The sequence below is a fragment of the Rissa tridactyla genome, chromosome 6, assembly GCF_028500815.1.
Source record: "Rissa tridactyla isolate bRisTri1 chromosome 6, bRisTri1.patW.cur.20221130, whole genome shotgun sequence".
NCBI classification, from domain to species: Eukaryota; Metazoa; Chordata; class Aves; order Charadriiformes; family Laridae; genus Rissa; species Rissa tridactyla.
Window position 1 is genome coordinate 32,263,427 of NC_071471.1, and position 26,398 is coordinate 32,289,824.

Consider the following 26,398-nt stretch of genomic DNA (forward strand, 5'->3'; position numbering starts at 1 on the left):
ACTGCCACTTGCAGTACTTCTACAGTGGAGCAATGTATCATGCTCTGGCTATGAAAATAAAAGAAAACTAAAACAAAGGCCAAATGCAAGCCAAGGAAATTGTTGCATTTCTTTAGAACTGCAATATAGTATTGATACATTATAAAAGAGGTTCTTTATAAAAAAGGTTCACGGATGGATTTACTGCAGTAGCCTGGAGAGCAGCTGCATCTTCCCTTTCTTTCCAAGAACCTCCTCTTCTACGTGTCCTCTCTCCTATTGCAAAGAAAGGTTCTACCAGCCCCCTCGGCCCCCCACCCCATCCCCATCCCAGTTCCAGCTGTCCAACTGAAGTCCTGGCAGGGAAACTCCCAAAGTCTGCCTCTGGCTCAACCTCATCTCATCAGACGTTTCTTCCTGCTCCACCCAATGGACTGCCAGCCCACACAACAAAAAAAGTAACATCCAAACATTGCATCTCTACTGGCTTTTTGTGGTTTTGGTGTTGGGCTCCTTTCAGAAAGCAGAGACAAAACTGTCCCTAACCAGGCAACTGGCAGACCAAGGATCTGCTGTCATTCAGAGCCATATCAAGCTTTAGTTTTGCTGGATATTATAACTGCGCTGTGACCGGAGATTGCAGCCAGCAGCAGCCTGTAGTATTGCTGGGTTACATGTGTATTTTGTCCCACCTTGACTTGTGGGAAGCTCAGTAGAGTTTATCCAGATGATGTGCAGGACAGAGCTAAATTCCACTTTCCCTCCATATTCTCAAGCGGATTCAGTACTGGCCGGGCAAGTAGACTCCGATCTCCAGTTCAGCCTGGGGTTCCTCCCTCTGGGCACTCCCATCATGGGAGCCAGCAGATTAATGAGCAGAGAAGAGATATGGGCACTGCAGAGTGCCTACTACTTCACATGTCATTTTCCTCTCTTGTGGAGGGAAAGTATTGGAGACACCGCAGTTCCATGAGCCTAGATCTCCAGCTGTAGTACCTCACAGAGTTTGCGTCTGGGTTTCAGAAGAAACCAGTATATTGTCAGCAGCATAAAGCTGCAGGGAGGGGTACAACCCCTCAACTCCTCAAGTACTCAACTCCTAAGGTTTTTTTTAAGACCAGAATTAAGATCAACTACCAGTGAGAGAAACAGTATCTATGATCAGGCAAGGGACCAACTAAATTCCATGAGATTAGGTCAATTCTTTTTGATGGCAGCCTACAAAAAACTGCAGAGAACTTTAAAGTACTGCCAGTAGAGGCAAAGCTTGTAACAGATGCATTGCAAAATAATCAGAGGTTTTGTTGGTAAGTAGCAGGGAAAACACAGTCTGCATGTTTGGATGTTTCTGGAAATGAAAAACTGAATGCTTCATACCCTGCCCTTGCAGTAACTTTTTTTGTGTGATCTGTTGAAAGATTGGAGAGCAGCCTTTGTACAGTCACTACAACTGGCTAATAGCATCAGACTGGGTGAGGAACTGGAATAAATTAGTGAACACTAATAAATAAATAAACAAATAATGGTATGGAGTAAATTAGACACTCCGCAAAAAAGAAGGCTGAAAAAAGAAGCCTGAAAAAAGATGGATCTTTCTCGAATTTTTTACACTTGACCAGCACTATTTCAATAGCTTTGGAGAGTGGTTTTTGTCAGAGCAGACATAAAGCCCTTTCACTCTAAACTACACTCACACACGTGACTGAACTTTCTCTTGCCCATCCTATTTTTCTCTCTTTTCACTCCAGTTCTGAGTAAACAGATGCACAAAACTAATGGCTGCAAGATCCTGTCATCAGTTCTCTAGTAACACAACTTGCAAGGCAATGGAGAGCTGGTGCAATCCCTGCTGCCCTCCCAGAAACAATGTGCTGACCAAGCACACTGCATGGAACACAGCTGCACTGCATCTCCTCAGTGGCATCATCATTTTAATGTTATCAGTTTCTACCTCCAGATCATTACAGTTACCTGCAAAAATAGGATAACTAATTGACCAGCTCAATATAAATCAACACGCGTGCACACACACACAAAAATGTCTTTAAACAACATCAATTTTATATATCAGTGCCAGCAAAATTCTCACTCACTGCTATGAACTCTGGAAATCGACATGGCCTTAAGGTGACCTGTGGCAGAAGTATACATCCTAATTATGTTTCCTTACATAAGCAATACTAAATAACAGGGTCTACAGAGAACGCAGAATTTATTTCAAGTTAACAGATTACCTTTTAATGATTTCATGGCTTTTTTAAATAACATACAGTGACATGTCTGTGTGTTTCAGGCAGGTCCCTCAAACAAAACACGAGCATGGATACGCTCTCTTTCGTGGGAGAAGCCCTCCTTGCCTTTCCTTTCCCCTCATACCCATCCCCCCAATACCCAGGGCGATCAGACCATTCTGCATAGCACGCTCTGGTTCTTGTCACTGCCACTTGTGTCAACAGCTTCCTCAAGCCAGGTTGTGTCCCAGGGAACTTGCGCCATTTGGAAGGCTGAAGTAGTAGGTCACCTTGTAAAGAATAAACTGCTGCCGCAAGTACCCTGAGCAGGATATGAGCTGGGTTTGCTTCTGGGCCCCAGCACGCTGAGAGCGGACTGTTCTCTGGTATGTCACTTCTTTTCTTCCTGAGCTTTCTCAGGGAAACTTTGGGCAATTATTCTTTCATGAAACAATGCTTGTTCAAGCCTGCTTTTATTTGCACACTACATCTCATCTCCCTTTTCTCTCTCCTCTCCTGTTCAATCTGCAAAGTGGCTATGAGAAGGATTAATAAAAGGCATGACAACAGGCCCTTAGGAAGGTGGTGACACCCAGCTCAGTTCTGATGACCTGCCCAGTACAGGAAAATGCCATGGCCAGCACCAGGCAAAGACTGAGGCAGTTACTGGTGCTTCATCTGCATAGCAAAATTAATGCTGATGCACTGGTGGAAGGGGTAGGATTATATTGGAAAGGGTTTACTTGTTCTGCTGGTAAGAAATACTTGTCCTCTGTGAAAAATCTGCGTGCCTGGCTAGATACTGCTTGGAGATCAGCATGAGACTATTGCACCTTTTTGGCCCTTCCCAAAATGTTCTGTGTTATCGCACTTGGCAAAGCAGGTTTTATTCCACAGGGGACACCCGTCAGCTGCAGCAATGCACATTGTATTACTCATTCAGCAGCAGCAATTCTCACAATGATTTCTTAAATACCTGGCTGAAGTTCACTGTAGTTCTCCCAACTGTAAGTTCAATTGGCATGGTATTTTCTAGATTTGGTTACTGCGATGCTCTCCATTTTGCTGCAGAACTGCAAATTGCTTGATTGTGTGAGTAACAGACCCTCTTCGCCAACAGAAAGGAGCCCAGAGGCACAACAACAGGAGGGGGAACCCCAATAACAGCACCAGAGAAATGGAGCACCCTGACCTGGTTGCTCTCAGGGCTATCGTGGAACCTCTTAATTTCAAAAGCTTTCAAACCAGAAACAACAGAAATGATAAAAGAATTTTAATGTGAGAAAAGTGCATTCTAATTTTCTGTAAGACAACTCACTGTCCACTTTTCAACAAGTATGTGCAGAAGGACTATGGTTGTGTTTTTATCAAGTTCTCATGCCAAGCATCTATGCCCTTCGCTATGTGGAAATTCAGCATGTAAGGATACATTTATCACATCACTTAACAGCTGAACTGAAAACCCATGTATAATTGCTACTCGTCCTCCTACTGTAAGTTATTACAAGTTCTGCTTATTGAAAAGAAAGCTGGAAGTACTGTAATAAGAACATCTATATTTATTTCTACGATCAAGCATTTATAGTCTGAAAGTACTGAAGATGAAGAACTTTTATCCTATTAGGATAATCATCGATTTCTTTGTAAGGTTTCTTACCTTCTTCCCAGTTGACTAGCTTAATTGACAAATTAAGCAGAAGTACATGGCCAATAAATGCTAGGGAAAGACTCCTTTTTTAACAAAGGTGAGAAATGGAGAGTGATGAGGAGAAAGTGACTTTTCTCAGATACTTAGGGACTTCCAGACAGAACAAATAAAAGGGGTGGCTTTCAACTTTGGCCCAAATTGATCTTTCATCCAACATACCCCTGAGAAATGCATTAAAGTTATTTTTACAATGCTTGCCGGAATTCTATATTCTGCCCTTTTTCAGCAGCAAAGCAAATGTCAGTGCTGTGAAGCTCTGGAAGCTCATGCTGAATGTCAGAAACACTGAGATCTGTAACTTAGAAGCCTTGAACTTTTAGACCATAGGAACCTTAATGCCTGGCAACTGCACACTGTGTTATAACTTGGAAAATGTCAGAAAAGAATGAATTGGGATTCCTTGTAATGCAAGTAGTGAAGAAGTATGTCCAAAAGTGACATATAAAGCCCCAGAGCAAATAAAGCCATCCACATGAAGTCACTGCCAGCTGCTTCACAAGAGATGCTCATACCTGCTGTAATGGAAGTCACAGGTCTAGCAATTTGAAATGGCAGTCACAGGAAAGGAATTTTTAAAAAAATTTTTTTAAACACCATCTGGAAACTACTGCAAAGGGAGCCACAGTTAATGATGAACCTAGTGATGTACTGACTTTATTAACGAAACTATACGTGGCAAACAAGGGGTTAGCAAGAACTAGTAGATTAAAACCAGGTTGAGTCATCATTTACTTTCACCCAGAAACATAGTTGTTCATCAATGCACACTGCACCAGAAATGAACATTTGCTTTTTCATGAAGGGATTATCAATTAAATCTGAATTATCAAACAAATTCCTACTTTGACTCAAATCATAAACTTGTGTTTATCAGAGGGAGAAGGGATTCCCTTATTTAGATATAAAACATCTCTTATACATCTTACCAATGTATGTACCAAAGGTCTAGAGCAAGTTGATCTAGCTTTGAAGTCAGCCCTGCTTGGAGCAGGAGTTTGGATTAGGTGACTTTCAGAGATCCTTTCCAACCTAAAGCCTTCTGCAGCTCCTGTCTTGTGGACTTCACACAGCCTCCTGCCCGACTCCCAGCGAATGTAATGGCAAACATCTACTGAATTCCACAGTGCACACTCAAACCCTCAGAGTTTAGTTAACCTTCGGCCAGGCAGACTGGCTTTGGCTTCTGACGTCATTGTGCCCCAAACTCCTGCCTCCTGCATCACCTTGGTTTTGCACTGGGAGGAAGGACTGGTGTTCTAGGCATCAGCAGGTATCAGAATTCAAATAAACAAGGAGAGACTGTACCGACTGTGGAGTTCACTGAAGTGACACACTGGAAAGATTAACAGAAGCCACAGTTCTGCAGGAAATGCTACAAAAGCATGACAGTCTCACCTAGCACAGTAAACACTTGTTCCAGAAGACAGGGTTCTCAAAACCCAGGCAAGGTCAAGCCCTTTCCACTCACTCAGACCTTAAAGTTCAACTTCCTGAATGCAAGCTTGCCCTTCCAAACATTGTCGAGATAGCTTGGGAAAAACTAAGCCTTCCAGTAAAATTATTGACTATCTTCTGTTGTTCTTGAATAGGGCATAAACATGCAACCACATCATCTGGAAAAGTGTTTCTCAGATTTACAGTGACTTCTGCTTCTTTTAGGGGAGACACTTAAACCCCTTTGACAGGCAACTGATACTTTACTTTGTGTGACCACTGAAGGACAGGGGAAGAATAACTGCTTCCACACCACACAAGAAACGGCTTTCCCCAAATATAAAATCATCCTTCTGAGCATTTAAGTTTTCACTTAAGTTTTTGTTCATTCCTCACAAGATAGATACACAGTCTTGTTTTCTCTCAATGTGACAATTCTAGAAAAAAAATGAAAATATGCTTTTCCTATGGCCAATATGAACTTTTCACTGTGCAAATATAGCAGAAAAAAAGCAGTGATTTTGCTACATACTACAAAAGCTCCTGAAATTTAATAAAATAAAATGAAAATTCAAATTCAAATAGTATTACTATTTATTACTCAAATAGCAATAAAATATTTTTTAAAATACTTCAGTGTTCTTTGTTTTAATTCTTTTGCATGTGTTTCCTGGTTGCTCGTGTGTAGTAAATTGAAAGCCGATACTGTCTTCTTTTGGATTCCACCAAGGGAAACTTCCAAAGGTGAGCAGCCAGAATTGACATTTTAAGTTGTCTCAGAGTCAATTTACAGCAACAGTGGGAACCTTTGACTGTGTCACATATCAAAAATGAAAACCGTACTTATATGTACACAGAACTGCCCTGGTTTATCTTGAAAATGGATATATATCTATGCTGCCAGAGGACCATTACATACACTGTTTATGCAGACCAGTACTGTGTGCTGAAGCACAAATGCCATAGCATGGGAAAGGTGCACACAGAAGTAGCAGGTAACTGCACGATACAGTGTTATCTCTTTTTTACTCCTCAGGCCACTCTGAGATGCTTTGTAGAGTCCAGTATGTGATGAAAGCATCACGTAAATTCCACAGGGATAAACAGCTATTGCTCATTCCTATTTCCACTACAGATGTCACACTGCAGGCTCACCTGGTGCCTCATGGCAGTGTTTCGCCTTTGGTTCATAATCATGAATTTTTAGGAGACAAAAAATCCTAATACTCATTGCCCGCTTAACAGGCAGTTGACAAGGAACAGCTAACAATCTTTCCCTTCTTTCATTAAGAGCATTCAACCTGCAGTAGCTGTTGTGACATTTTTCTGCTTAAACAAACACCGATTACAGAAAATAAAGCTTGGCAGTTCTCCTTTAAGCCCACGTTCTCACATACTGTAATAGCTGTCCTTTTGCTGAATCCAATTTCAGTCTGCCATTCTACAAATGGCAGTTTTGGGCAATTCTCCCTCACAGCTCTTCTTTAGTGTTGAACCCAACTCTAGTCAGAAGTCAGTGAAGACCCTCCCAGTATGGGCACTAACAACAAGGTTTGTCATAGCAGAACCAAAACACCTCCAAGCTGAGGAAATCAGTGATCCTGCTGTTCTTGATATGCCTCTATCAGCATGGCAAGGAACAGGCAAATGAAGACTCTGCACTGGGAACAGACCATAATCCTGCAATCTCATAACTGAAAGCAAACCCCAACTTCTGCAGCAATGGTGGTACATTCAACAGGAGACACCTTTAGGTGAAAGAGTCTCATAGCAAGATTGGAGCTCAGTCTATTAATTTTAGACAGCATGTCCTTAAAGGCTATGGGTTTTGACATTCCTCTTCTCCCAAGCTGTGAAAAGCTCTCTTGGATTCAGTACAGCGCACAGCAAATGTGAGAGAGCAGAATCAGAACTTCTGTGCAAAGAACTACACAAGGTGAGGTTACAGACACCTTTAACAAGCTCTTCAATTTCAAGTGCTGATGTATTAAGACTCCACCTTCACTTTTCTCTCAGAGCTCCTGAAAACTAGTAAGTTTCTCAGGGTTTCTTCTTCTCAATAACTGTCCACAATCTAAAGGAAAGGGATGAACTATATAATATTTGGAATCTTTTTGTTTGAATCTAATAGGAATCTTTGTGCCCAGATTGAAATCTGCATTTATCCATGGACTTACCATTCATGTTTGGTTTTGCATTTCTCTTTGTTCGCCTACCCAAAATGTAAGGATAACAAAAAAAGTCACCAGAGGCTTTGAAATACTCTTGAAAATGTAATCTTTTGGAGAGAAAATTCCTATTCATTAAGATGAATTAACACAATTCATGCTGAATTCTTACCTTATACAGATGATGCAGGTGCACACAAAATAATAATAATAATAGTAATAGTAGTAGCAGTAGTAGTAGTAATAATAATAACAACAACAACAATAATAATAATAATAATAATAATAATGATAATTCCTATGATTAAGAAGACAAGTGAGAAATTGTTGCTGGATCAGAATCTGCAACAGGTGTGAGGTTACTAAAATAGACAATGTTAAGTATGATTTTTACTAAAAGTAACTATACCACCAATAGGACTAATAGTAACTTCAATGTAAGTAAAAACTACTCTTAGCTTATCATCAGAAAAAAATAAGGGCAAATTCATATTTTACCTGCCGAGGGGTCCTCTCTGATTTACTCCTGCACCATTCCCAGTCTGTGAGTTCAGGTTTATGACTTTCCTCGTGAGACAATCTCCTTTCTGGTCCTTCAAAAAAAGTCGACTTATCAAAATTTCTGACCTCTTCTCTGCTAAAGGCCCCCAGTTTGTCAGGAAGGAGGCGGTCGCTGCTGCTCTCCTGGCCAGGCTCCGCCCGGGCCTGGGGTCCCTGTGGGGCGTCCCGGGAGCTGTCCGGCAGGGCCGTGGTGCTGAACGCCGCCTCCCCAGCGACGGGCCGATCGGCGCTTCCTCGCCGAGGTTCTTTGGAGTTACCGCAATCGTAGCTCACCAGGTTGTGATAGGACGTAGATTTATCATCGCCAACGTGGTGGTGGTGGTGGTTTTCATGGGATATTTTGTAGATTCCATAGCCTTGCTGGAATGACAGGTTGAATTCGAAAGCCCTACGTTTGGCTAAGCAGAAAGGAAAGGAAAGTCATATTATAAGAGTCAAAACCAAGAAGAAAAATGAGATTACATACACAATGAAAATGACATTCTAAAACATGGAATAAATTATTTAACTACTGCTAGAAACAGGCAATTTTCTATGCATAAAAAGAATGAATTGTTGAGAAGAAAGACTTCTCAGATAGTATGTTATTATACTGCCTTCTTAACAAATTCAGAAATTACACATTCCAAAGTTAATGGATTCCCAGAAACTGGTAGATTATCTGCTATTTTCAAAACCACATGATATATGATGTTTTATGGGATACACACAAGAAGAAAATACTTAGATTTTGTAATACTCTTTTTTTTCAGAGCCTGTTTCAGCTTATTCCTAAAGGTGAAAAATTGTAAAATTGTACAACATGATAAAATATTACTGTTAATCAATAACTAACCTTCAATATCAATAATCAAGCAAAACCCCCAGAATTTTACAATAAAAAATAAATATTCAAAGTATTTACACAATGAAATTTTCATATATTCTCTGTTCTAAATTCAGTGCTCCAACTAATCTTACACAGTAATTGAACAATTAAATAAAAACTCTCATTATTATTTATACCCTTTCATTCTTCCTCCTTTCTAATAGAAATTACCTGAGATTCTCCATCCTCCCCCTTTTCATCTTACATGATGTAGTAAATAAAGAAGTACCTTTTATTTAACTAATGAAATCATCTTCCCACCAAACCTTTCATGCTAAATTATAAAAAAAAAGGTATGGGGATACATTTATACAACCTCTATTTCTACTCAACATTTTTTGTGCTGACTAGATCATATTTAATTGTTAGTGAAATTCTGACCTTAGCAGTCATTGCATTAAAACTTGAGAATAGCCTTTAGTACAAATATCCAAAAGTGACAGATTTATTTTAAATAATTTTATAATTGCTACTTTTCCATCTGTTGTACATTTATCTCCGAATACATCTGAAATAAACTGCCTTCTTGATGAGCTGCAGTCATCCTATCTGGGAAAGCAGTTAAAACAGCATCAGTTGCAGCACAAGCTGTTCTGCATTTGGAGAAGGTGTTCAAAGTAAGTGAAAGCCATGAATGAGAATGGCTTTTCTCTAAGATTCAGGAGCTTGCTTTCTCCCTAAACATGCAGTGAATGTCAGGGATCCATCCACTGATGTCAGAGGACTTTCACTCCAGAGAATGTGAAACACCCAGATCCTCAGAAGTACTTAACTCATGACTTTTGTGGTTGGACTAGATGATCCTTGTAGGTCCCTTCCAAGTGAACCACTCCATTCCATTCCATTCCATTCCATTCATTCCATGCCATTCCATTCCCTGCCATTCCATTGCAATTCTAACTTTCTAAATAAAACTTGCCAGCATTTTCAATTCCCCTTGGACAAGGCCTCAAGGGACAAACCAGCACTGCAACTCTCACTTCTGAAAGATTAATGCATAAATCTATCATTTTTATACACTAATATAACGGCAGAATTATAAATAGGAAATAAAAACTACTTTTATGTTAAGATATTCTTGATAATAATTATGAACATAAATAAAAAAATCAGTTATTGCTCTATCTTCCCTCCTTGTAGGCTTCTGTACTGGTATTTTTACCAGAACACATTTACTATACGTTAACAGAGATCTAACAGCTACAGATGTATGTAAGTCCTGTGGCAGATTTCTATCCTTCAGACTTTCCATAATTATCTACTGTTGAACAGCTAAATTTTTTAAAGTTTGTACATTTTCAGTTTGCCCAGAAATTAATCACTAATCAAGATACTGAATTTACATTAGTAGGTATAGTAAGCTTCAATAGACATACTTGTCTCAGAATAATACTGTAAACATATTTTCATCTGTAATTCAAAATGCAGTCCCTCTGTGCAGATACATGAACCGTGGAGACTGAGGCATTTCATAAGTAACTGTAGCCAGGAAATTTTCAGGGAAGCCTTATGCAGTCTTTTAGCCACAAACATGACAATGTTATTCATGTTCACAGAAGCCTAAATGTGTTTTTCACTAGAGAAAAGTTGATGGAGCGACAGCTGTATTTCTTTGTCTTCTATTTCTCTGACTATTACCACATGATCAAGTTCTTTATGAGAAGAACAAAAGTCATGTAACTGCAGGAGGTATGCTGTGACAGTCAGTGTGCAGGGATTCCTCCAGCTAGTTCTACATGGAGGCCCAGAGAAAACCAGGGCTTTAGAAGATTGTAAGAAGGTTACCAGTGAACGTCTGGCATCCTCTGTTACACCAAGGTAAACTTTATAAACATGCAGGGAAATATTTTTAGGCAAAAACTGTCTAGGAGTTCCTGAGCTTTTAACAAGCAGCATGAACACAGTGAGATACAGGCCCTGCCCAAAAATCACATCCTTTGCTATTTGCTTATTGGTGTCACTGTGGTTTCTGCTTAGTAGCTACAGCACAGGTGTACCAACAATAGCTCCTCTCCTTCTTATAATTTGCTCGCAATTAGCATGTTTTTTCCCCCACAACATTGAATGTGTTTAGCATGTTTCATGTATTTGATTAGTAGAAGTCAGATTTGGTATATACATCTTTCCCAGGGAGGAAACTAGGATTCAGAGTCCATCAGACTCTATTAAAAGATCTAACAGTGACCTGGTAAATTCAGCCAAGCTTCTGAGCCTCAGCATCCACTATTTCCATCCAGCTGTCTCGCATGAATGTTGTGAGTCTCACATGTTGCTCTGAATAATGTCTATGTAACTCGGGTAAATGATTTCAAGGAGTACAACACACTGTTAACTAACTCCCTATGCTCTTTACTACAAGATACATTCCAGCTGCGTGTCACCCTTCCATACTTACTTTTGAGTTCTTCTGAAGACACTGCATACGAATTCCTCCTGCAATTAATGATGCAGCCACAGGGCAGGTGGATCCAGTGTTCTGACAGGACAAATACTGGGGTGACTGCGGCAGACAGCAAAGTCAGCAGGAAGCTAAGTATCTCAAATGAAAGGTTTTGGAAACCAGTGATGTGCTGGACAACCATTTGTATCTGAAAGGCAGAGCATTTTGAAATTTAAATCGCTTCAGGCACATGAGATATTTCCAGGAATAAACAGAACATCTCACTGTGAATATGACACAACCAGAAGACACAGGTTGTCATTAATGTTTGCTGAGCCTAACAATTTTGTTTCTAACAGAGAGTGGAGAAAACACACTGACAGAGGCTCTCCTCCTCATTCTGCATTTCTCAGAAAAACCCTTGCTTAAGCTAAATATAGATGCCTGAGCACTATTAAAACAAGCAACTCACAGTCCAAGCAACTCAGAAGAGACTGCGAGCTCAGTCTCTCCTGCACGGTATGGAGGAACCCCAACTCCAGATGGAGAACAGGAGAGAGAACTTAGCACCACACAGGACTGCGCTGCAGATGTTCTGTAATGCCCTCTTTCCCTTGAGAGAAGCTCAGATACTGAGCCTATACACACCCTGGGGACAGGCGTAACACTGCCCCAGACTCATGTTCCCTGTTCTCAACAGACTCCTTTCTAATTATACATGAATGTACCTGTTCCCAAATATACCAGTGCATGCACACGGACAGCATGCCATCCCACCCACCCCATCACCCCAATGCTATAGAGATTACAAAGATGCAAGCAAACCTAATTTTTCTAACAAACTCCTATTTTTTAACCAGTCTGGCAAAGGACGTGACTCACAGCTGTGAGGAGGGGCAGAAGAGCGAGTTTAGTACAATTCACAGACCCCATAATGCTGAAGCAATGCTTGTCAGAGAGCTGGCAATACAAAAGGGTGGACCTTATTCATCCCTGTATTCAGGAGATACAAATGATGTGATGATAGAGTAACACACTGATGAATCAGGCTCTGCCAAATCTGCTGAAAGCCAGTTAAATTCAGTAGTGACACAGACCTGCTCAAAAGGACTTTTGCCAGCACAAACTACACTATAAGGAACGATTGCAATGGCTACAGTTCATCTGTTTCAATACATGGCACACCATCTCACACTCCATTTAAATGTAAGTAAACATTACAAAGTAAAGCAATCTAACAATTTACCATCATTGGAAGCCAGAGAATGACTTTTGTCAATGCAAGAATCAGCGAGAATCGTTTCTGGGCAAAGCCCACCATGAAGCTCCTGCTCTGTACGCTCTTCATGCAACCAGGCTCGAGTGCACCGCTCTCAGCCACACCTTTCCTAAAAACTGCCTCTGAGCTTGGACATGCGTTTTGGAAATGCTTCAGGATTTTATCCACAGGGTCCACCGGTGACAGAGATGGGGTAGCAGTACTGCAGCCTGCAGGTGTCCCAGGGGTGATGTAGCCTCGAGAGATTTCCTGGTAATCAATGTGTAATAGCTGTTGCTCATCTGAGCACAACAGCTGGTAAGTTAGAGGAACAGAGAGCACTGTAAGGAGGCAAAAGCACAGTGAGTAGACAATAAATAAAAACAAGATGTAGGAACTGGCACAGTCAGTGAAGCAACCCCAGGAGGTAGGGATGTACTTGCCCCAGCCACAGAGAGGCAAAATGCAGATCAGCAAACTGAAAATCCAGATGGTGAAAATGGCCCGTACCATGCTCACTCGTCGCTTGGAAGTGCTGCAGCTCATTGTCTCAGTTTTGTTGATGGTGTAGAAGTTGTAAGAAACTATAAGAGACCCTTTCAGGTTGCTAGAAATGCCCTGGAATAAATATATAAGCGCTGAGGTGGTGCACAGAGGCTGGGGGAGGACACTACTAGACCACTGGGTTAGCATGAAAATAATCACTGGCACAATGCTGATCAAATCATCTATTGACAAAGAGGTCACAATCATCGAAACTGTGGTTTTGTTTTGCATTTTAAGCAGGGAAACTAGTGAATAAATGCTGCCCAGAAGAGCTGTGAATGCAGTGATAAAAGTCAAGCAGAAAAGAAAGACATTCAAAGTTCTCTGCTCACTAGGCTTATCCATAATGCTATGATTTTCACTGAAGAAGCTCGTCCCATTGAGTGACAAATTACTAGGCGTTACCGACATTGTCCTTGACAAATTTTTTTCTTTGCCTTCTCACTGACTCTGCAAGTTTTCACTAGCTGAAACCAGAACTGTTAGCTCCACATCACAAGTTTCTTTGTTTTCCTAGACTTTTGTGGCATCTGATGAAGAAATATTCAGGTGAAAGCACCCTTGATAACCAGAACAACTCGTGCTCTCGAAAAATCAAGCAACAATGAAGTATCAAAGGTGATGAAAAAAATCCAATTCTTCATAATCCATTCAGTACTGGAAGATGGTTAATTTAGGCTCTTCAGGTAATAACATGTCATTCACTTTTGACAGATAATCAGGCAATGTGCCTTACTCACGAGTTCAGTTGAAACGAAGGCAGAGTATCAGGTACGCTCAAGCTCTAGTAGCTCAGGGAGAAACATAGTAGAAACGAGAAGCTGTTGGATTCACCCTGCGCTGTTCTGAGCTGCAGGAGGGAGGAGTCAGATGCAAGCAGGATAGCAGAGACGAGGGGAGTGAGTATCTTCTCAGACGGAGCTGCCTCTTAGCTGGATCAGAAGACTGAAACAGTGTCCCTGCTAAGCCACACCTCCGATGCTGACACTGAAATCCAATGCAAATACTCAGATCTGATGTCAGCTGTAAATGTCATTCCCGTAAAGCCCATGGCTGCTCCAGGGCTGTGCATCACGAGCTAGAGTGCTGCTTTTATTCTTTCACACTTCTGTACTCCAAGCTTAGTGAAGGGAAAAACCGCAGGAGCCTTTTATGAAGACGAAACAGAAGGGGTGTGTCTGCTCTGCCTTTCTGTATTCCTACTCCCTCTGCAAGTGCACATGTGTATGTGCATACACTGCACACGGATGCTAACTGTACACTTACTGACAACCTTTCATTAATGACAGGCAACTGCCGTGCTTGTCAGCCAGGTGTTGCCTGCCTATGTGGTATCTCAACTCAGTCTGGGCTTTATAAAACTTTAATTCCCCACATGATTCAAATCTGAGCCACATCAAACGCTGACTGTCTGTCTGCTCTAGCTGAATGCATGGACAGAATCACAGGCAGGTGCATTTTGGCACATTATGAATGTTTTCTCTTGAGGAAATGCAATACTGGTGAAACTGATAAGCTGACAAAATTTCCAATGCTCAGATGTTAAGTGGACAGATAGGTTCAATGCAATCTTCTTGGAGGACTCTGCCTCTTTCTGGCACCACTTTGAGTTCAAATATGCCATGGGGATGCAGGACAAACATTTTCTGATTAAGAGTAATATTGTAAAGTTGTCGCAATTACCTTCTAGTCTAGGTAACATTACAAATCCACTCAGTTAGAAATCTGTGTTATTAACAATCTGATCCTTGCTCAGTTCTACCCACTTTGGAACGCACTAGCTGTGTCAAGCCAGTGACTGGATTGCTCATGTGTTTTCCCTCCTGCCAGGTTGGAGGCAGTGATTCTCAGAGGCGTTGGAGCCCCACATGGGAGAGGCAGTGAAAAAGAACGCATGGCTGCAGCTGCATCATGTGAAAAGCGCCCACATTACAAGAATCAGAGCTAAGGGCAATAACAACTTATATGAACAACCCCTCCTTCATTTCCGATTTCCAAGCTGCCCTGCCATGGCACTGGGATGGCTTATCCCACAAAACGGGGTAGGTCATCCAGTCAACTCCATGTGCCCCATACAGCCATAGAACTGTCGTCAGTGCAGGACCTGTCATAAAGCCATGCTCCTCCTATGCAGCGCGACCAGGAGCCTTTGCTTCTCCATGCTTCCTTTCACATCACAGCTCCCTCTTGAGGATTCTGCATTATTTATCAGGACCAACTGTCAACCCTCATGCCAGAAATCTGCAAGAGAGAGGGGCATCCATCCTGCCTTCCACACAAGGCACAGTCCTGGATCTGGAGCATCCATCTGGCCTTTAACTGTACAGGATTTGACTTGGCTTTTGTGATTTATCTGTCCTGCTGGACTATTGATTGTTAATCTGTGCTGTGCCAGCTAAAGGCCAGGGCTCATTTCCTTCTATTTACAAATCACAGTCACCTCTGCCCCCGTAAGTCAACTTTAAATTAAGGACAGTGTTCTAAATCTTAAGATTAACAGTGTGAGCCTGGTCAGAAGTACAGTCAAGAGATAAGAAGAGAAAGAAGCATCATTCACCCTTGTTTGGACCTTTATTTTTTAGCCTGGCTTCCTCAGGAAACGCATGACCATGCCTGAGTGTGGATACATGCCTGCGCATGTCTCTCTCTTCCACTCCCCATCCCCCAATTCCTTTTGATAAAATGATTGTTTTCATCTCAATCTGACAGTGTCAAAGGTATTAAGTTCCCACAAGTTTTATGAAAATGAGCAGATGATCTGCTGCAAGCTGCAGCAGAGTTCCCTTTTCACTAGAAACTTTGTCTTCACTGGAAACTAGTGAAGACAAAACAGAGGTTTTATAAATACTGCAACCATAAAGAAACGTTCAAATGAAATTTCAATTAACCTGGATGCTAAACTGTGGCAAACCAGCTTCATTCACTCTTGGTATGTCTTAGTGCTTCCCGATACGTGATCAGTTACTTTCATTCTTAAATTCCCTGTTTCCATGGCCTGTGTCATCCTCATATGCTCTTGCCACATTACTGCCAGCTGTTTAGAAAAAATTTTAATGATGCTTGGGAAATTTATTTTCCCTGCTTCTGAAAATTTTTCTGCTGTACCCTGAGTCATTATAACTACACTGGATATCCAAAAGCCCTGACAGCATATATCAACCACAATTTCTCTGGAAGTTCCCTCAGTACAATCCTCTTCATGTACTTTACTGACCTTGCTTTATTGGCTGTGCACATACAGCCTCAGTGCCTCTCTGTAGCTTATTGAACACTTTGGTAAGAGCAGTCCATTCTGTGCCTTACGTTTGTATTTGGAATGAAATGCTCGTCAGCGTGTTTAAGAAGACAGTCACTTTTATTTATGGCCATACCCATTCAAGGCAGATGACGTATTACTCACTTCAGTTTCTCTTCCCACAGAATCTATTTTATTATATGAACTGCACCTTGCCATTCTCGGTGGCAGTTTTTACCATAACTTACAATACAGTGAAATGTTCTTTCCTCTGATCGTTTTATAGTTACAAACCAAAGGTCTTAGGAGCAATTCAGCGGCAATTCAGTGAATTCAAGTAGCTTCCCTTCTTATTTCTCTTTCTTTAACATGGCTGATAAATTCCAATAAAACATCTACGGAACAGTAAGTTTCATCTTAAAACCAAAGAGAGAATTTGGTTGTAGTAAGAAACAAGCAACCCTACAACGAGAAGCATAATATTCCACACAGCTGTGCCTCCAGGCAGTTGACCTACATGCCCAGTAAGGTCTAAACGTCTCTTGTGACTGGGGCAAATGTATCTGAATTAGACTCTCTGATCTCTTCTAAAGGATGAGTTTATATTGCAATCTTTCAAAATTTCAGGAACGCTATCTTTGCAATTGTAATTGAGCTCCCAAATTTCCCTGAAATTTGTGAACAGATTCAACTAGGTCTGGGGTTGGCAAGGACACGTAAGTGAGCAGAGAGGCAGACAGTGTAATTACAACCCCCCTTCTCCCAAATTTTCTAAAGAAACAGGGCTAGAATAGAATAATAGAGCACTGCCAAAAAGCCACAGGTGATGATCTCGCAGAAACCAAGAGAAAGAAAAAGACACCTTTGTCTGCTGTGGTGTCCTTGGTTTGGACTGTGTCACAACAGGCATGAATTTCTAGATTAAGACCGTTACTACCTATTCCCTTTCTTTGCATTTAGCCTCCTGAATTATGGGATTTTCCAAATACAAATACTGTCCTCTGCAATATAGGTATATATTCTTTATGCTGGTGTGAATTCTCTTTGCTAAGGAATGATCACAAAGAGAAAATGCATAAGGCACAGAAATCTCCTCTCTGGCCTCATTTCAAACAGCACTGCACAACGATGCCTCTTTAAAGGAAGAGTCAGCACTACTCGACACTCTGTGAAAGGATTTCTAAGAGACACACTGATCATAACAATTCAGAAACGCTTGTAAAGAGAATCAAATATTTACCATTCATAAAACACAAACAACAAATAGGGTATTAAAAATTTATCCTATTTAGTGTGCGTCACATTTTATTTTCATACCTTGCACTAAGCTAAGCTTTGCCTTATGGTTTTGCTTACTTTTGTCACTCAAGAGAGACAAGGTTATTACAGTAGTTGTACAAATATTTCATTTCAGAAGGTGATACAACCTCTGTGCCAGGCATAAATGTATATATATATAAAAATCCATAAATGTCTTTGGAATTTATTCCTCAATAGTATGTGAAAGAAAATGTTTCATTTTTTTCTAGAATTTTTTTACACAGACTTTTAAAAAGATGTCAAACTAAACGATCGTTTTTGGTCTATCGGACTCAGACATCACTTTCAGATACAAGATGGTTAAACTGCAGCTAATTATTTCATCTAGTTATTTGCCTCAGATGAATTAAATCAATGGTGGCTTCTAATAAAAGGCAGATACTCTTATTCTTAATCCATTTCCGCTGCAGCTGTATTGCTGTGCTGCAGGAAAAGGGTGCTTACTGATTTGGAGCAATTAGAGCAATGTAAATCAGGAGTAACTCCATTAAACCCAAAAATATGATTTAACTTATGCGCTCATTATGGGCTAGACTGCACCGCCTCTAACTCCAGCGAAACAGAACACTGCTGTGCAGATGCTCCTTTTGAAACCAATGGGTTATCGTCACTCGCCGCAGCAGGTCACAGCCTGTCCCTCTGTGAGGCAGTGCCTTTCTGAGCAGATGGGCCAGTATTAAGCAGCGCCCATTGTCAGAGCTCCCTAACTTTAGGTTTCTGCTTCTGTGCTGTAAATATAGACAGTAAATTGAGACTGTAATGAACTGAAGGTTTTTGGGGAGCTACAGAATCAATAAGAGACAAACGGAGGTAAAAGTAAGCCCTGAAGTGTCCGCTGGGTGAGGTATAGTCATGGTGTGCATCTTTCCCCAAGGCTTTCAGAAGCAGATAAACAGCATGCCAACGGGAAACGAAAATAGTGCCAGCACTTCAGCGACAAACAAGATGGCAGAGAGATGAGAATGAATCCATCTGGGCTGCACTGTATGCACACTACCAGAGATGAGTACGTGCTGTTATTCAGGAAATGTCCAAAGTGGGACCAACTAGAAGAGAAAGAGGCAATTATAACATAATAATTCCAGGATGGCAATGCTGAAAGGAAAGAGGCATTAAGTATGCTGCGTATACAAGGAGGAGAAAGGGACAGTTCTAGTCAGGAAGGTTTTACTTCTCTAGTGGATGACAAGACAGAGAGATGGTAGCAAAATCTGCAGCTACCAAAGTGGAGAGAAGCTCAATTCTAGATAGCATGGAGAGTAAGACATTCTGCTAGGTGTGGCATAATTGCTCTCTTGACACAAGACACTTCACAATGTCACTTTTATGGAGCAGCCCTGTCTACCCAAACTGACAGGAGGAGACAGACAGCTAGCAGGGAGGCAATTCTTCAGTACACCTCCCCACAGTAACTGTTTGCTTTCTAATAGAGAGCACAGCAGGCTATGAATATAATTCATGGAACAGCATGATATGAATGCTTTTAATTTTGCTGCGCAGCTCTACAAGCAGTCGAACACCTGTAATGCAGCTGTATTAGCACGATCATACCTAATCACTGAACAAATCCAGTAAACGTAGCATTATGCTTGGTAATCACTCCTATTTTAAACGCTGCAAAATGTATGTTGCATATTGGAGAAAAAGCAAATGTGCAATCTAGCAGGAGCTGGGCAGCGGTAATGCCACACTACTGTGGAAAACTGCACTGAGAGAGTTAACTGGAGAATCCAAACAGCTGGGAAGAAACAATTATCCCTTTCTGAAGGGAGGTAAAAAAAAAGGAATAAGGCATATGCCTTTGAATGACCCAGCTATGACCCCATCTGGAAGCAACAGGAAAATCAGCTGTATATGTAGAACTTTGTCCAATAGTAATAAAATTAATGACCGCAAGAGCCATTTGTAATACTGTTTGCACATTTCACTGCTTGCTGTATAGTCTCAAGAGCTCTGCAGTGGGTTGTCTTAGCCATTCATTTCTCTTTCCATCGTTACTTCCTCATCATCTTCTCTCCCACACACGTTCAAGGAAGGCTGAATGAGCAGATCAGGAAATTCAGCCCCAGAAGTTAGGATGAAATTGAGTTTTAATGAGTGGAGATTGAAAGCTCTGGAACCAAATTCTGTCTCTAGAGGACTAAGAACTTGTATTTGCTGGTTATCACTGCTTTTACGTATACCAACAAAACTATTATCTTTCTAGCACTGATCTGTTTCTTGAAATGATACTATCATTCACCAAATATTTTTGCAAAGAAGCCAGTGTTTTAAGTGTTGCTTTACCCTGAAACCTCAAATATAAATGCTATCATAAATGATACCCAAAGAATGCGGACAAAGCATAGGGCACAGCTTACTGCATGTAAAAAACAAAGACAACATCTTTTTTTTCTAAAGAAAAGGGAATCCCATCTATTCGGCACATATGTTACAGAGGGGGCTTTACTTTAAGGGAAGAGATTATTTTTGTGCAGCAGACCAGTATTCCTTCTCCAAATATGCAGAGTAGCAGAAACATGCTGCTCTTTCCCAGGAGGAGCCCCAAGGAGAGGAGCAGCTCTGCAGGAAGATGGCAGCCTTTCGCCAGTCTGAATGAGAAAGGAGAAACAACAGGAAAATTTCTTAAGCTCATCCATTAGGGAAGGCTGCTATGGCTTAGAGTGTAGCGATTTTCCTGGGACTTCCTTAGGAAGACTTCTACTCTGACTTGAAGCCTTGGAAAAGTTTGGAAAAATAGGAAAAGAAGAAGAGTCTAGGGTAAAGCTGAAAAAACCACAACTGATACTGTACAAGAAATACAGGTGATAAAGCAAATTTGGTGGATTTCAGATATTCTATAAAACCGTTGGAAAAAAAGCAATAAACATTTCTTTTCCATAGCTTTAATAAATTTGAAAAGATATAAAAAATGGGCTGAGAATGCATGTGCTGACTCCAGCCACTGCCTTCTGCAACAGCTGTGTTCTGAAGTCCCTAAAAATCACACTTCATTACACAGCCATATCCTCTAACTTCTTCTCCAAAGGGTAACCAAATGTGCATGTGTTTTTGAAGTGTTTTTACAAAGGGCTGCTAATTAATTTTGAATGACAGTAAAAAGGTCTATTAGCTTTGCTGACTTAAAGGATGACTGAGTTTCTATTGGAAAGCATGAAAAAGGTAGTAAAAGAATAATGAAATACAAAATGAAATCTTTCTTCTTACAGAAGATTTTTTTTTTTTAATGGAAAGGTTTAATTTAAGAATCAAAAGGATAGTGTTTTCATCAAATCTGAAGAATGGCAAAGAAGGAATACTGCAGATCACAAATCAAATCAGTAGTACTTTCCAAATACGTCTCCCTAGGAAGTACGCGTTTGAGAAAGAAAATGTTCACTTTAGATTGTGATGCTTTTTAGTTTCAGATACTTCTAAACAAATTTCACTTTTCAGTAACTGGATTTTTGTCTGTAAAGTATTTATAAAAACCACTCTGCAAGGCCAAAGGTCACCAGATCATGAGGCAATGCAACATGAGGAGACATTTGAGGTTTAGACAGTCAGATTTCAGCAGGCCTATAATGCAAAACCCTAGAACTACAACTGATTTTAAAGACTCTCAATCAAATGGCTTTGATGGGTTACCTTCAACCCCATTGTGGGAGCTGCTGAACAGTATCAAAAATCACTTCTGATTGGTGCTGCAAAGGCATTGTGTTACAGAGACGTCTTCATGCCTACTGTCAAAAGGGCTGGCAAGGTGTCTTACCATGGATCTCCAGCAAATGCACAGTCAATTCCATAAAATAAGCTAGATCAGTGCTCTGGAGCAGGAGTTACTGAAGCAATGTTTCCTGTCACTATCACTTGGGGAGGGAAGATAGCTGCAAGAAAAGCATGCACACACAGCACAAGAAGAAGAAATGTAAAACAAGTACAGAACCCTTGTGCAGGCAGTGTGTCTCCTTACAATGTGCCTTATGGAATGGAGATTAAGAATGTTCTCGCAAACTGAGCAAACCCTGGGAATGAAGTGTTCTCAAAGGGAAGGTGCCGCTAATCCACTGATTGCCTCATCCCTGTGAAGCATATGTACAGTCATATAATACAGAGTTATATTTTCACTTGCATTAAGAAAACCTAAAAGGACTCAAGTTGTACTTCAACAACAACCTCTACAGGAATTATTTATTCTCTTTAATTGATCTGCATGGTATGTCCTCCTTCTCCCAACATGAAGAGCTGCTCTGTGTAAACTCTCTTGATACTTGGTGAGAGAAAAATGCAACTATTTCATAGGTGATGACCTGAGATGGCACAGAATGGAACCGTTAAACAATTTGAATTGATTATTTTTTTCAATTCTGGATGAAAACTAACAGGGTTAGTCAATATATCTCTGTCTTTCCATTCTTGCTTCAAGAAGAAAAAGCTTTTTTACTGTGCAAGTGGTCAACCAGTGGCATAGGTTGCCCAGAAAAGATGTGGATCTCCATCCTTGGAGATATACACCTCCTGACCGGACACGGCCCCAGGGAACTGCTGTCATCAATCTTGCCTGAGCAGGGGTGGGATGGGGGGGCTCCAGGGCTACCTGCCAGCCTCAGCTCTCCTGAGATTCTCTGCCTTGGTGAAACACCCTGGCATGGTCGGTGTCACTACTCTCCACAGTAAAGTCTGACTCCAACATGTTGTCTGAGGAAGGGATGCTCACAGAATGAAAAAATGCATTAGGCTACAGCTACAAATCTAAAGTCCTTGTTTGTGTATTAAATAAATATGGACGAATTTTCAAAATTTGTCACACACGTGCAAAGTCCTATTTACAGTTTACACAGTAATTAATTTTTGTGGTTAGGTAACTAATGTGGGAGATTTGGCATCTAGCAAGTTGTAATAAAAGCAGGAAGTTAAGGTATTTTTCACATGCATAGAAAACATGTTTCTTTAGTAACAAAGATTAAATTTATTTATGTCTATATTATTACCAAAGTACTCACTGGATATCTGTTAATATCTATATTGCACGTTGCTTTATATACTATTTTGCTACATAATAATAAAATGCATGAAAAAAAGCAGAACCTGGGCTACCCACCTCTCACAAAAGTGCTCTAATGACGTCTATCTGGACTAGTCTGGAACACTCCCTGTTCCAGCTCTTCCTTTGATGTCCTCTTTGCCAACTCCTTCCTCCTTCATTTCTGATAATTATTTAAGGAGCCATGGATCCACAATGTCATAAATTTATTTTTTTTACCAATTTGAATTACTGTACCTACTAGAGTGAGGGTCCAGTTTCACTAGACCCTGCCCGTTGGAACTAGATGATCTTTAAGGTCCCTTCCAACCCAAACCATTCTATGATTCTATGATTCCCTGCCTCAGTCAGCAAGGAAGGAAAGGTCTAACTCACTGCATGTATTTGTTGAGAGAGTTTTAAGAAAGACTGGCATTAACTATTGGCTCAGGCTCATATGTTCCAACACAAAATGCTATAGATGTACATTAATCTAAGAGGGTAGGTGACAAATACCTGTGCGTGTTGCTTGTTGCAATGTATTATTTGCCAGATTGCCACATTCTGACACACTGTAATATATAATTTTCTCTTAACAGTCAGTAAAAGTAAGCTTTTGTTAGGTACTAGCTTTTTCTTTTACTATTTGTTTTCCTTCCTTTGTTAATAAAACATGGTGGAAAAGTTTAGGATCTGTTTGTACAGTAAGGGAAGGCACAAAACCCATAGGGTATAGATGAACGTTAATGAACATGACAGGATTCTTAGAGACGCAGTATGAACACAAAACCATAAGGCAAAACCTGTTCTTGCTGCTCATATAAGTAATTTCAAGTATTTCCACTAGGTTACTCATGAGGAGTGAAGCAGAACAGATCAAACCAAACTCTCTTGTGACACTTGGGATCCTAAAAGTGCCCATCCAAGTGGGCATACAGCACTCCTTGTTTCGATATTTCTTGTTTTTACAGGGATTTTAGAAGCCTGCCAACTCCCATGGGGCTCGAGAGACTCCCTGTGGAACGCAGAGGGCAATTAATAGCTGCAACGAATACTTCAGTGGACTGGGTAATGTTTTAAGATGTTTAAGTAAGCCATGCACAGGAACCCTGCAGCAATGAGGGACAAGACAGCTACCTGCTCAGACACTTCCAACCCTCATTTGGCCCAGCTCTACGGAGCTGTTCCTGTTGCAAGACTTGACACGTTGGTGTCAGCACGGAGCACTACTCACCGAGCTCATTTCTAGGTGGCAAGCATGGCTACGTCCCATCGGAAATGAAAGTACAGAATACAAGACAAGCAGCCAGTACCCTTGCTTCCCTGGAAGCTCATAATCCCAGTGAAACAGGAAATTAAGGCCACCAGTGTATTCACCAAGTCAATTTATATCATATATAGAGCATCCTAAGAATGTATGCAACAACAGGGGGGCCTTTTTTAATCCTATAATACTTGCAGAAAGTGTGGGCCACGACAGAATATGCTAAATGCCATTCAAGAATCCTAGTAAAAATTTATTACAAAAGGATATAAAACTACAACAAATCCTTCTTTTGCAAAAGATGCTGACAGTAGCCATTACCAGTCAGATCTCGTTAGTCTTGTTACTCACAGAATTTGCAATGAATGAGACACGGAGAACCGGCTCACAGTTCAGAGTAGTTTCCAAACCTGCAAAAAATCACATTCGTGTCACTAAGACACAAATATATCTGTATTTCTTGATTTGTAAGGACACAAACAATTTATTCACTTCAGCACAGTAATCCTGCCATCTTCATCAGACTGCACTAGCTGAAACAATATAAACACGTGAAGGAAACTCAGCTACTCAGCCTACTTCAATAAGAAAATTAACAAACTAATAGGAGACAACACTAAAGAACTGACTTCTTTATTATGTAGTTTTCATATCTGATGTAGTATTTTAAAAGGTATCTGAGTCACTTTAAAATAAAGTTCTATAAAAACACAAGAAAAAAGGTAACAAGATCCTACATCACTCATGTACTTTTGTAAATAGTACACCTTAGAATTCATAACACAGCAATAAACCCAAATAATGAATGATAGTACTGTAAACAAACGACAAAGTCCTGGATATAACTACTGAATAATGAGTACAAGATAAAGAATACTAAAGGAGCTTCAGAGGTTTCAAAATAGTCTGACTAAACTAACTGGATATTTTTACCACCAGTTCACAAAACTATAGGTTACATGGATGTTTTAATTCAGCCTTGAGATCTATTTTAATATTTTAAATTTTTAGTAATTGAAACAAATTTTAACAGTCTACGTAAAATTCAGTTTGGCAAGGACAATGACAAGACATCATATAGGCAATAAAACTATACCTTAAATCCACATACTTATTAAATAAACTATTTTGCGTTGTAAAAGGAGGAGCGGATATTTCCAGATGCATGTTCCAAAGCTATATGCTGATTCTGCAAACTGTTTTTCTAAGAGTAAACTGGAAGTAATTAAAGAAGTTTTCTTAAAAATGTTTTGGTATTAAGCTCAGCCCCAGTTACAATAAGCCCTAAGGACATGTTACATCTCAAATATTAAGCAATCTTATAAACTTCCAGTTCTGTTCCATGCTGCAGAATATCTGCACACAAATCTTAGAAGGTTCATCAGGAGGATTTTCAGCGCCAGCCACAGGTAAGATATCACTTCCTCACTTGAACGTTGCAACTTACTTCTGTAGTTAAAACACAACATCTAGAATACAAAACAGTGTACTTCTGTGGTGTCCTCCAGAAGATGCCATTAGTGAGGAGTGGCTTTTGTTTCTCTGCCTTGCTCGAAGCAAAATACTTCTGTTTTTACATGTTAGAATGCTAATAAATGAAAAGAAATTAAATCTCATCTTTGGAAATTCCACCATCTTTGTCATAATTCCTTTTTTGGCTCAATTCTGCACATGCTGAAGGAGGGAGGTTTTGTTTATCACCTTTGGTGAAATCTGAGCCAGGAGAGCCCAGCAAGGCTTTTAAAACTCCATGTTTATTACCAAATCACAGATACCATAATTCCAAGAAAAACAGGACAACAGAGGTATAAATATTTCCTAGAATTTTCAGCACACTTGTAATGAAGCTTTCTTCTTCGATATTGCAGTTTGATCTTTCCCAGTAATGGTATTTAAAACTGCTAATTTACAGAAGTAAAAAAAATTATCAGATTAGGAACATGTGGAATAATAAAAGATCCAGCAAGATGGGAGGTGCAGAGCAACGCCACTGGGCATCAAGCATTGTCTTAATGATTCTAGTTAAAGAGAAAGAACTCATGAATATTTTAATAAGATTGCAAAAGGAAGTCTACCAAACAAGACAAAATCACACTTGGAAAACAGCCTTTCAAACGCTGTGACAGGTCCAGCCTCTCTGATCTGCAATTTCTGAGACTCAAATTGCAATAAAGAGACTGCAGAATCCAGGCTTAGTGCCAACACAAACTGGACATAGCGTGTCAGCAAAATACTAAGATACTATGGAAAGTCTTGCCATAAAAATCTTACTTTATCAGGCTAGATGGAAACCATGCATCAATCCTCTCAGAGATTAAGGTTTCACAGAAAGAGAAAAGAAAAAAAATGCTTGAGAAGAACATTACAGTATTTTCAAACACTGAATCTTTTCAATTTATACGTTATCTTACCCCTGTGACTGATGAAAAACTTAACTACGTATT

At 40.3% G+C, this 26,398-nt stretch overlaps 1 protein-coding gene across 1 annotated transcript in view; it reads right to left on the reverse strand.

Annotated features, from left to right (window-relative positions):
- GPR149 (G protein-coupled receptor 149) overlaps positions 1-13,550 on the reverse strand; it is a 28,314-nt gene extending 14,764 nt beyond the window's left edge. Inside the window, exons 1-3 of the mRNA XM_054206652.1 lie at positions 12,576-13,550; positions 11,345-11,537; positions 8,019-8,479 (exon numbers count right to left, since the gene is read on the reverse strand). Coding sequence (XP_054062627.1) covers positions 8,019-8,479; positions 11,345-11,537; positions 12,576-13,544 — 1,623 coding nt within the window. The 5' untranslated portion in view covers positions 13,545-13,550. The remainder of the gene's footprint in view (positions 1-8,018; positions 8,480-11,344; positions 11,538-12,575) is intronic.
- Between the last annotated feature and the right edge of the window lie 12,848 nt (positions 13,551-26,398).